The 12,244-nt window shown below is 32.0% G+C and overlaps 1 protein-coding gene across 3 annotated transcripts; it reads right to left on the reverse strand.

Annotated features, from left to right (window-relative positions):
• Positions 1 to 6,291: 6,291 nt before the first annotated feature.
• Positions 6,292 to 10,511, reverse strand: LOC126715409 (axial regulator YABBY 5). Of its 3 annotated transcripts, none has more exons than XM_050415999.1 (7): positions 10,160 to 10,502; positions 9,065 to 9,184; positions 8,135 to 8,264; positions 7,941 to 7,989; positions 7,777 to 7,852; positions 7,614 to 7,682; positions 6,292 to 6,572 (listed from the first exon to the last, which is right to left on the reverse strand). In XM_050415999.1, exons 1-7 carry the CDS (start codon positions 10,232 to 10,234, stop codon positions 6,525 to 6,527), a joined length of 567 nt encoding a protein of 188 aa, XP_050271956.1. In that variant the 5' UTR covers positions 10,235 to 10,502; the 3' UTR covers positions 6,292 to 6,524. The 3 variants fall into 3 exon arrangements, with proteins under 3 accessions (XP_050271956.1, XP_050271957.1, XP_050271958.1); XM_050416000.1 differs by having other exon boundaries at positions 7,598 to 7,682; positions 10,160 to 10,501; XM_050416001.1 differs by lacking the exon at positions 9,065 to 9,184 and having other exon boundaries at positions 10,160 to 10,511.
• Between the last annotated feature and the right edge of the window lie 1,733 nt (positions 10,512 to 12,244).

Below are 12,244 nucleotides of genomic sequence, written 5' to 3' on the forward strand. Positions count from 1 at the left end.
AACAGTAAAAATCATTGCGAAGACTTAACCACCAACCCCAAAAGAAAAACATATTCACTATGTAGAATTGTAGTTTTTACAAATAGAATAATTTATTCTAATTTGCTACCTCTTTGTAGTAATTACTAATGTGATCTCACACAACACATGCTCACGATTTTAAGTACAAACTTGAAAATTCACTCCAACAACGTTTTGTTAATTAGATGCAGCAACTTCACCTCGATCACCAAATCTTCAAAAATATGAACTTTGATCTCTTGTTGATATTTCAAGAGAGCTTGAAAATCTCCCATTCTTGTGTACAGCACACAGGTCTCCAAAAGTCTTGAAAAACGTGTCCTAAGATTTCTTTTATACCTTGGTATGAATCTCGAGAGGTTGAGATTCTATCTTGATGGGTTGGGACAAGTGACTCTCGATCAATTGAGGATGAATAAGATTTCAGAAACTTTGTTCTTATTGAGCTTGAATCTTGGTCGTGTCTTGAACTTGAATTAGACTTCAAACACACTTAAAAGTCACTGAAACTCCTAACAAATTGATTACATTTACAGTTTGCCAACCTTGTCATATGGACTCAACAATAATCACTAGATTTCAATTTTTTTATTATAAAAAAAAGGTTAGTTTTCATTTATAGTACTTCATGTTATTCATGAATGGCTCTTTTATCTTCATAATAGAAAACTGGTGGAGATCATTTCCTACTTCACTTTTCGACATAATTATAAAGAGTGAAATCTAAAATTTGGCCTCTTTTTTACCATTTTTTATAAGGATAATTTTGCATCTGAAGTGCATGGAAAATAGACAGTAATAGAAAACTTGGACCATCTACATCTTAGTCAAGAGTTGATAAAAACAAAGTTTGAATGAAGCAATATCTGCAAAAGTGATTTCTCTACCTTTAGTGCTTTTGTGGCGGATTCTCTGAATGTTGAGATGGGATGCCGGAAGGCCAAATTGGTGGTCCATAAACTCCTTTTCACAGAGGGCATGTTAATTATGAGTTAGCCCATACTTGGACAGAAAATATCTTTTCTTAGATATTTACTTTTGTAAGAAAAAGGAACATTATTTTTTTTTTCCTCTTTCATTCCCAATCCACATCAATCAATCATCCAAGTGAAAATGCAAGTTTCTCATATAAAATCTTGATTAGGAACAAGTTGTAGATGATATCATGATATGAAGGTGCCCATATAGCCTCGGTGGTAAATTCTGATTGGCCTGATACTGATACTACAGGTCTAGTTTTTCCAAAAAAAAAAAAATTGCATGTAATTTTTAACCTGTAACTTACGCATCAAACATTTGGTTTACACGTATTTTCACTTATTTATCATAATATTATCATTTCAACTACACTTGTTTGATAAATATATTTGTTTTTTAACAGCTCAACACTTAGTGTTATAGAACATAGCTGGTATATATATATATATATATATATTTTTAAAAAAAAAAAACCTTAATAGGTATTCTACAATTACACAATAAACCTAATGTGTTTCTTTACTTCATCTACCTTACTCTTATTCTATAATTCACATCCTATTAAATAATGCATGCAAAAACTCTCGACATTTAGTATCTTTTAATCATCAATTAAGGGAGAACCTTTTATTTTATTTTTTTATTTGGACAAAGTTTAGTTACAAAATTGGTTATAGCCTAAAATTACAATCTTACTCAATAAAATTAACATTATTACATATTTTGAAAATCTAACCATTATATTGCATGTTTTCTACGCTCTTAATACACATGTCAAATTTTGTATCAATCGGATATTTTTACTATATGATTTATAAGCTTATATTTTGTGCATAATTTTAAACTATATAATTTTGCAATTTAAATAATTTATTGATGACATAACTATTGATGTTTAATTTTCTAGAAATTTTGCAAGCATGAAAAATATAAAAAGATGTAATCCAATGGTAAATTTGTCAAAATTCACTTCCAATAAAAAGATATTGAATAAAGTTATAGACTTATGCTATAACCAATTTTGTAGATAAACTTTGCATTCTTTATTTTTATTTTTATTTTATTGGGGTCGGATTGACATTATTCCTTCATACAATTTAAGGAGTTTGGTGGAAAAGAGGAGAAAGAAAATCGATCGAAGGGTCCGACTATTAGTGAGACAAAAAGACAGGCATATTATTCGTTATGCAATAATTTTGAAATTCCACTCATGTTACTCTAGTGCCTCAAAGCCTTTTGTTGTTAAAGAAACATCCACCATGCGAAAGTTGGAAAGCTTTAAAAATGTTGAACTTGCAAGTTGTAGCACAACTTTGAGAATATGAGAAAGATTAAAGGCAATATAGCACTTGCAGGGCAGGACTACTGTATATCTATATATGGTAATAATATGGTGGTCATACAATTGAGGTCATAAACACTATCCCTTTTCACATGTTGATCAGTAGGATATTTCCAAGACAAATAGAGTTTTCCTTCGGGTAAACTACTACTCTGAAATAAGAAACATTTACACGATGCACCCCTAACTTTAAAGTTCTTCAATTTACACTGTAATACGAGATTTGAGAAGTTACGTTTAGACCTCGTTGTTTGAATTTAGCTAATTTAAATTGAAGTAGTTAATTAATCAATAATGATTATCCAATGGATTCACGGTTAATTACCATAGATTTAATAAGTCACCAAATAAAGTACTAAAAAGTAAAATGAAAAATACAGGAATGTATGAGTTCCAGTTAGCTCAACTGGTAAAGTTTTTAATGATTGTATATCAGAAAGAGTTATCATCAGGAGCGGACACCATAGATTAAAACTTTCTAAAAAAAAAAGAAAAAAAAAAAAAGGGAATGTGATAACAAAGTGAAAAACTCAAGAAAAACTATCCAAGAGAAAATCACTACCAGGATTAACCACCAATCCCAAGGAAAATTTATTATTCAGAATCAAAGTTTGCAATAGAAATAAATCCTTCTAAATAATTAAGTTACCTTGAGTAGAGCTTACAATATGACTGCACGTTGCTCTAAGCCCCTTGAACTCTTCTATCATGAAATTTCTTCCTCGAGCTCCGTTCTTGACTCCAAGGACCTCCTCAAAGATTTCTTCACAGTAACTATTTGTGGATGCTATGTGGCTTTAGCCTTGATTACCAATCTTTAATGATACCATCTGATAGGCCAAGAATGTATTGACCCCTTGTGATGAATTAATCAATTAATTAGACAAGTTAATTAATTAATACAATTAGCATGCAATATATGTGGTAGCACAAACAAATCACTAACTAAGTTAATATGCAGCGGAAAATAAAGTTGGCACAGGAATGGGGAAAACCTCAAAGGCAAAAACCCCGCCGGGTGATTTTAAGGTCATTACTCTTGAGAATCCACTATTAGCACAACAAGCGGTTATAAGTAAAGGAATCTCAGTACTTTATACCAACCTACAGTTGAACCCTTACCCGAATACCCAATTGGACTTGTTTTGTAGTGACAGTCTCTCCTTTTAATGCATGGTTTCCAGTATGTGACTAACCAATTGATGCACGGATCCAAGTACGTGACTAACCACCAACTTGAGAAGGATGTTGGCTGCAAAGTTCTCCAGTTCATCCACATGATGAAGATCATGAATCTTCTTGGTTATAAAACCTTATGGCATACAAACGCAGCAGCTTCTTGAAAAAAAAGATGAACTAGGGCAAATTGTTTCCAGTCACAATGTGTTAGTGAAAAACCTTTGCATCAAGTTGCACTCACCTGTATCAGCTGTGATGGCTCTTAAAATAATCCTTATATATGTTTAGGGTTATGAGAAAAGAAACTTTAAACATGTATACATGGATTGGTGTGAAATTAGATCTGAAAAAATGATTTTTGTAAATCTCGATAGATAGGTTATCTATTGAGCAGCTGTCGAGCATCGGACAAAAGCTGCCTTTTAAATCTCGATAAATGCTATCTGTCGAGCTAGCTATCGAGCTTTAAAATCCAGCACTTCTTTACTTGATTCTTGGATAGATTTGCATGACTTTAATACTTAGACTTGAAACCTTATTCCTTAAAGTATTAAATATATCCAAAATCTATCTAATTATAAGTAAAATGCGTTTTGTTAAAGGATTTGCCAATTCTACATTGACATATGTTCCTAACATGATTCACATATGTCCTAACACCATCTTTATATTCACCTTGTAGATGTCCAATATGAGGGTGATAAAATAGAACTTAGGTTTTAGTTTTTAGAAACATGGCACAAGCTTTCTCTCTCTTCTCATTTAGTCGTCTATAAGTTCCTCTTATATACTTTTCCATGTAGGGCATCCGTTCCTCTGCTTGATTGCTAACTTAAGGGTCTGTAAGAGAATTAGCCTTCTCAATTCTTGATCGATTGATAATCTGTCGAGAGTCAATCGAAGGCCTAATCTCAATTGATTGAAAGTCGATCAAGTGGTGTGTTAAGCTTAGAAGAAGTTATTTTTGCTTGAGTTAATATTGGGTTTTCATCTTGGCCTAGAATAGACTCATTATAACTCAATAAAATTTATAAGTTGTCATAATTTGCCAACACAAACCTATTTTACCTAACAAGATTAATTTGCAATGCATCCTCATGATCCAAATTAGTTTTTAATAAATAAATTAATGGGAAAGTGTTGTCTACCTTTCGCCCCCATTGTATTGGTCTAAATATGGTCTTACAGGCAACGAAAATTTTCATTTAGCATGGACACATTTCTGTTTGGTACTTGACATACAATCTAGGATACACTTTTGTTTTATTTTTTTAACCTTCGTGAAAATTCAAAGTACGAAAAGACTTGTTGATTTAAGCTTTCAAATGCCTGAAACTGAAAGGCATTCATTACTTTAACATAGAGCAATATAAGAAGGCTGCTTGCGGAAGCCACTGGAAGACATATCAATTGGTCAATTTAGTTTGGATCACAATTGTAGGATATTTATAGGGTAAAGTACAATTTTGATTCATGAAATATGGGAGTACAATTTCATTAGATTAAATGATTAAATTCACCTTTTTAATAATTTAAGTTTTAATATGTTTAGTAATTTATCATGAAATTAGTCTCAAAGATTAATTTGGCGGATATGGAAATTACAAGAAATTATGAGGAAGAATTGAGGTATTAGCCTCATCACACACGCTTCATGCATGCGGTGAGGCTTTTTTTTTTTAATAGTGTCATAATTTTCAGTTTGAGATTTACATGTTTTCTCATTAATATTACGTATTTAGAACTATTAATACAACCAGGAGTGTCGTGAGGTTAGCTTCAAAAAATGAACAAATATTACACGTTTATTTTATAGCCAAAAAAAAAAAAAAACTTGTGTTTTTATTTTATATATATAATTTATATTTTGAGAATCTAATTTATAAGTGGATAAAGTAATTTGAAAATCAACATAAGAGCGGCCCTATTTTTTACGCAATATTTTAGTGGGAGTTAGAGTTATATTTTTACCGAATTATCTTTTAATTTTGTTTCTACTTAAACATAGGAGTGTGTGTAGGGATGTTTTTGAAAAAAAAAAAATATGAGGACCCCAAACAGGAGAAGTCTTTAAATAGTAGTATAGATGATTTCTAATGGGTTGTGGTACTCTTTGGAGTTGATGGTTGTAGTACGTCTTCCTATTGTGTTAGTCTTGAAATTATTAAATATCATGACCAAATTTAAATAGTCTTTAGTCGGATTTGACTTCTTCCGTATTGGTAATATAAACAAACTTTTCCTGGCATGAATGATGTGTACAAAGTCCTTGGTAGTACGAAGAATTTAATTAGTACCCTAGGTAGTTTTTACAATTGTGAAGAAGATATTCGATGAACTACGAAGCTGAGTATTCACATCAGTTTGTTAGTTTGTCAAAAATTTTCATTTATTTAAGTATAAGAATCTACTTTTTATTTTTTTATTTTACATACTTATTTTTTAAAAAATCAAAAATTACAAATCAGATTATCTATTTTACATTGCACTATATTACATTAAAATATCAAATATTCTTAATTTTTAAAATTTTTTTTCTTTTTTCACACATAATAACCATCATTCATTCTCTCTCTTTGGTCTTGGAATATGAAAAGAAAAAAGAAAAAATAAAAAAATTCAAAGTAAATAGTATTAGTGTAAATTTATACAGTTACTATAGCAATCTTGCAAATTTACCCATTTTAGTTTGACTGACGTGGATGATTTTGGAGATTAAATATGTAAAATTGATACATTTCTTTATTTTATATTGATTAATGCAAATGCTCTAACAAAATGCTTAAATTTATTTCAGTCATTATCTTCTAAGGAAGTGAAAGTTGATAAAGATGAAGAATAAAGTAGCGTACTTAAAGCCTTGTAAATCACATCCCTAAACAACTGGTCACTAGTACAATGAAAAAGGATAGAGTTAAAATGTCCTTGAAACAGAATAAAGTCAAGGCTATCTTTTACTTGAAGAACTTAGATATGCCGGAATCTTGAGGGATCAAGACAACCTTCATTTGTTCAGTAGTGCAGCCCTTGACGTTAGATGCTTCTCAGAGGCCTGTGAAAATCAGGGAAAAAAAAGGAATCAGCAAAGCGACTTTATAATTAGAAGTTATAGCACGCATCAATGTTCTTGACCCATTATTAGCAGTAACTATGTATGAGTGTATGGAAGTATTAACTAGCCCATTATACGTAAGAAAAAGAAAGCCTACCAAAGAAAATAGGATTGGACTATATGAGAAAAGAAGCAAAGAAGCATAATCCTATTTCTAGAAGGAGGTAGTTGGGGGAAGAGGAGATAGGAAGGGAGGCTGAGATATACTAATTATATTCTGACCACCTCCCTCTCTACTCTTCTCTCCTCACTCTCCATCTCCCCCAGTTCTAAACATACCCTAAAGATGGATTTAGGACTAATCAACTAGAGAAATTTAGATAGGAGAAAAAATCACATCATGCGGAAAGGCCACTGCAAGAAGTTGGAGTGATTGATTTGTAAGAACTTCGGCAATGTATTCAAAATATGAGCTTGATATAATAGGGTTCAAGAAGCAAGCCCTAATTAGGACTTCAATGAAGTGTTGAGTGCTTTAGAATACTAATATGCTGCCAGGAAATAAGATGAAGTCAATGCAATTACATGAAATTTCCTTTTTAAATATCATAATATATTACATAAGTTTCAGCTAGTTCAATTAGTAAAAAAAAAACTTAAGTTTGAATTCAAATTATATAAAAGAAAAATCTATTAATATCTCAACTTGATGGTAAAGAACAATTATCATGGAGCAAAATTTATAAAATTTAAATAATGTATATATATAAGTTTTCCCAATGCCCTAAGACATTGGTTTATAATATATTTTTAGAAATTTCTTATCAAAAAATAAAAAAATAATTATTTTGTAATAATTTTAAAAAAAAATATTTTTATGTTATTAAAACTTTCTTTAAATAGTTTATTAAAAAATTGTTACCTTTTAACCGGATCCTTAAAACAAGTACCCCAGTTGTATATTTCAATTGTGTTCCCTTTACTAAAATGAAGCAAAAATGGATATGAAGTGAGAATTTTTTTACCCTTTTCAAAACTTACTTTGTCCAGCTTAGCCTGATTGTTGGTCTCCAACATCAGCCCGAAATGAATATGAGGGAAGTGTGCCCACTACCAAAGAGAGAGTTAAAACTGAAAGTCAATCTCAAAAAGGAAATCAAGTTAATATAATTATTAGAAGCATTTGAAATTAATGTTCACTTACATTTTTTGCTGCAGTACTAAATGCTTCCCTGTGGCTAATATCCGGATTATTGGCCTTGATCCTCTGGATCTCCTCTCTACAGAAAACATTATTGTCTTATATGAGAAATAGAAGTGAAATTTGTATGATTGTATACAATGCATTTAAATAAATTTCTTTTTTACTTTATGAACTGATTGTATGCAGATGGTACTCGCTGCCTCTTCTCGGGAGCTGAAATGGAAAATAACAGCTCATGAGAAAAATCAAATTAAAACTAATAGCAAAGACAAAAAATAAAAATAAAAAAATTGAAAAATGTAAATAATTTGAATCACATAAAATATAGGATAACTAGTCATCAAAGTGGGTGCCTCACGTCGATTCACAACCCTTTCCTCAGTGGCGTTGTTGGTTATTGGTGCTCGCATTGCAATCTTGCTGTTGCATTTGGAAGAGGAAGAGCTTGAGTAGTCATTCCTGTGATCAGGTGTGATGTGGTGTGGTGCCTGAAAATTAAAAGCAAAAGAACTAAGCTATATTATTAGCTCATTTTCATGAGCGAGAGAGAGAAATGAAATGATGTTTTGTGAGAGAGAAAGCCATGATTGAAAGACTGAATTAGTTTGGAATATTTACGGCTCAGAAAAAAAGCAAGTAAAACCCAGATTGACAGTTGTAAAATAAAAGATTTTCAGGGATCTTAAAAAAGGTCTTTCTTTACACAGTAGAAGACAACAAAAGCTCATGAAAAGAAATCATTAAACCTAAGAACCCTGCTTGTCAATCAAATCAAAGTAGAATATTTTTCAAAAAACGGCTGAAGAAAATTTCACTTTCAATTTAGGAAAAAAAAAAAAAAATTCGTGCTAACGAATAATTGTTTTTTTTTTTCATTTCTGAATTTTTAATTAGTGTCCTAAAATCACCGTTAGTATTTCTAAAAAAAAAATACTTTGGCCTCGATGGGTCGGCAGGCAGAGCCGCACAGGTACTGACTCCTCTACCCAAAAAAGAAGAAGAAAAGCAATAGGTTTTGATTAAGGCGGCTGGGTGCTAGGGTTACAGTACTTCACAAAGCAAAAAAATGCTTTGAAAAACTCGATCTATGTCTATGTGTCTATATAAAACAGAGAGACAGAGATCCAGTGAAGGCTAGGTAGCTTCGATTTTCTCAAAAAGAAGCTACAGAATACAGACATCATAACTATCGGTTTCAGAGGGACATCCTATCCATCAAGTATGAACACCCAAAAAATAAGCTGAAACTTTGTATGTTTGTGTGGAAATTAGCAACAATAGCTATCACCTGAGCATCTTGCCATGACATTGACTGAAAAGCGGCGGCCATGTTCACGGACCATAGATTGGTGCAGTGCCCACATCGGACGGTCACTATGTCCAACAAGCTGCTGCATGGAACACTGACCTGCTCAACCCCCAAAAAAAAAGTCAGAAGCTGAAAGTTTAGATCGAAACTAACTGAATTTCAAGAAATAAAAAGAAATCACTATAATGAAATAGGTTGAGTACAGCTCATGAAAGCCTAGGCTAGGCTAGGAGGACCCTGAATTTATTTGGTACATACAACAAAGGAAAGTTGTGAAATTAAATTGGCTTTAGCTTTGGAGACTCAGACCCAGTTTCCAAAATTAGATTTCTTTGCAGAAATGGGCTATTTTTTGAAAAGAAAACCCTAGAAGGGATGGTGGGTTTGTTGGTCTTTCTAAGGGATGGGTGTGTGTTGTGTTGCAGAAATAATTGAAGTGAGATCTTCATTTTTGCTTTCCCCCCTTGAGCTAAAGAAGCTAGGTTTGCACAGCACCCAGTGGTGCAGTGTTTTTGGTAAGGGAAAAGTAAGTCTCAGCTAGAGGAAGAAAATCAAAGAGTGAAAGACTTGTCCTCATCAGTTTGAGTTTTTCATCAAAATGCTTGTTTTGACGTTTAAAAACCATATTACAAAAACAACCATCACACACACACACATACACATGTACACACACACACTCTCTCTCTCTCTCTCTCCCCCTGTGCTCTTGTGCACTTCTGGACCTTCAGATATGACTTTTCTTTGACTGCAAAAGAAGAAGGAAAAAAGAAAAAGTCCAACGATGGAGACCTGACTGTACCAAAAACAAGAAACCCCATAAAGAATTTTAATGGAATTCAGTAAATTAGACCACTACCACAACCAAACTGATCTAACAAAAGCAAAAACTAGATTAGCTTTTTTGAGGATCTTAAAATGTTCTTCCTCCATAGATATATATACTTATGAGAAAGAAACCACACATACATTAAAAAAAATGGCAAATATAAATTTCCATTAGTGGGGAATTTATAATAAGAGATAAAAAAGCAGATCTCTCATGAAAGAAAAAGAGTTTTGTCAGATCAAAGATACCGCAAGAACGATATTGCAAAAGTTGCAGGGGATGTAGCAGAGTTGCTCAGGCGCAACATCGATGCAGCTCGACATGTCTCTTTTTTAAGTAAGCAGTCAAAGCAAACTTGTTTACCCAAGAAGGACCAAAAGAAATAAAAATAAGAAAACCAACTAGCTCTTGCAAATTGCAGAACACCAGGGAGAAAGAAAGCACAAAGCTTTTGTTTTCTTGCTTTGGAACTCGGCTATGTATCACAACAGTAAAACTTAAAGGTCTTATATATAGAAATTTTTGGAGAGAGAAAGAGAGAAAGAGAGAGGAAAAGAAAAGTGAGATTTGGGATCCGAAGAGGTAGTAAAGAGTGGGGGAGAGAAAGGTAAGCTAAAATGAATCAAATAATTTTTTTTAAAAAAATTTAATTTAAAAATAAATTAAAAAGAAAGAAAGAAAGAAAGAAGTGGCTTTAGTTTAGTAGTGCCCACGGGTGGCAGGAAATGCTGGGTCCTGCAATGGAAAAAAAAAAGTGGGATTATTTTATGGAAAATCGGGTTTAATTGGAAAGCAAAAGCAGTTTAGCTATAGTTATTGGGGAAGGTTAGGGTTTGAAAAGAGAAGGGGGAAGAGGTTTTGGCGTTTTTGCCATCGTACCAAATCTAGGCAGATGATATATGCTAACTAGGATAGGAACTAGTTAGTTTGGTGAAATGAATGTGAGTGTGACCACACCTTCCTTAATTTCCCCTTTATACAACACAGCGGATGAGAGGTAAGAAATCTGAACTTTTTTGCTTTAATACAGTAAAAAACATGAGTAAATGTACGTATGCAGATATATATAATGTAAGTATCTATAGATGCTTGTACATAGAATGTTTGCATAAATGGACATGTGTATTTATAAACTCAAATATGATATATGTGGCTCTAATTTTGATGCAAAGAGATATCATGTCACTTTCTTCTTTGCTAAAATCTATAGTAATTATTCTCTCACATTCACTGATATACTTTAAGTCAGGAGTGAAGTCAAAAATTTTTGTTTGGGAGGCCAAGTTACGGCACTATTATATTTTTCAAAACAACCCCTCTCACATATATATATATAAACACACATTTTTTTATTTGATAAGTTATATAAGTTATAAGAGCACATTTTACAATAAAAAATAAAATTACGAAAAATAAAATTATGTTTCTATCACTATTAGATTAACTATATTTTTTAAGAGTATCATTGAACTAATTCAAATATTTGGGGGGGCAAACTCTTATTTTTGTAAATTAAATTTTGAAAATATTAAAATAATTATATATATATATATATATATATATTAAGAAAATTTTCAAAATTTTGTACATGCCTCCGCCCTGCTTTTAGTATATACAATGTTTATAATTTTATGCACTATGTAGACAATGTGCAATAAGTAGTGTGTGTAAATTAGTGCCCTAAAATCTAAGCTTGAAATCTTTTATTTTGTTGAGACATGTTCAAGTTGATAGGTTTAATATTACTGTACTATATTAATTAAGGTACCTCCAAATTATCTTTTTTTTGGGGGAGGGGGGGGGGGGGGGGGGGGGGGGGGGAAGATTGTATTTTTAATGGGTTGTGAATTACTAGTGAATGTAACAAAGTTATTATCATGTCTAAACTTATCATTGTTGATTCAAAATGACAAAAAACTGGAAATTGTTAAAATAAAAGGGAGAAATATAAAATTTGTAGAGAGAGTGGAATCAAGGAGAATTACATGGTTAGACTTAACATCTTACATTTACAACGGAGAGTCGTTAGTGGCTACATTTTTACTACATTGAAATATTTACAGGGAACCCTAAGTAAAGTATATATAGGAACTGAAGTTGATTTACAAGAATCCCAAAATTAAGGACACTTAATGTTCCTTGATTTTAGATGATTAATGATATATCAACATGTACTAAATATGATATGCATATATGATACACTCCCCTTAAACTCAAGGTAGAAGCCCAATGATACCTTGAGAATCTAAGCTCGTAAAATTCCATTGATGATGAATATAAGTGACATAATTAGATGTAGAATAATTCAGGAATAATATGGACTGAATTGTGCA

This window comes from Quercus robur, chromosome 2, assembly GCF_932294415.1.
Source record: "Quercus robur chromosome 2, dhQueRobu3.1, whole genome shotgun sequence".
Lineage (NCBI taxonomy): Eukaryota > Viridiplantae > Streptophyta > Magnoliopsida > Fagales > Fagaceae > Quercus > Quercus robur.

Coding starts and splice junctions, on each gene's coding strand:
- LOC126715409 (XM_050415999.1), bottom strand. CDS start 10,234: ATGTCGAGCTGCATCGATGTTGCGCCTGAGCAACTCTGCTACATCCCC. Junction 8,265..9,064: donor TGTCATGGCAAGATGCTCAG/GTGATAGCTATT, acceptor TTTAATTTTCAG/GCACCACACCACATCACACC. Junction 6,573..7,613: donor ATCAGGCTAAGCTGGACAAA/GTAAGTTTTGAA, acceptor TGATTTTCACAG/GCCTCTGAGAAGCATCTAAC.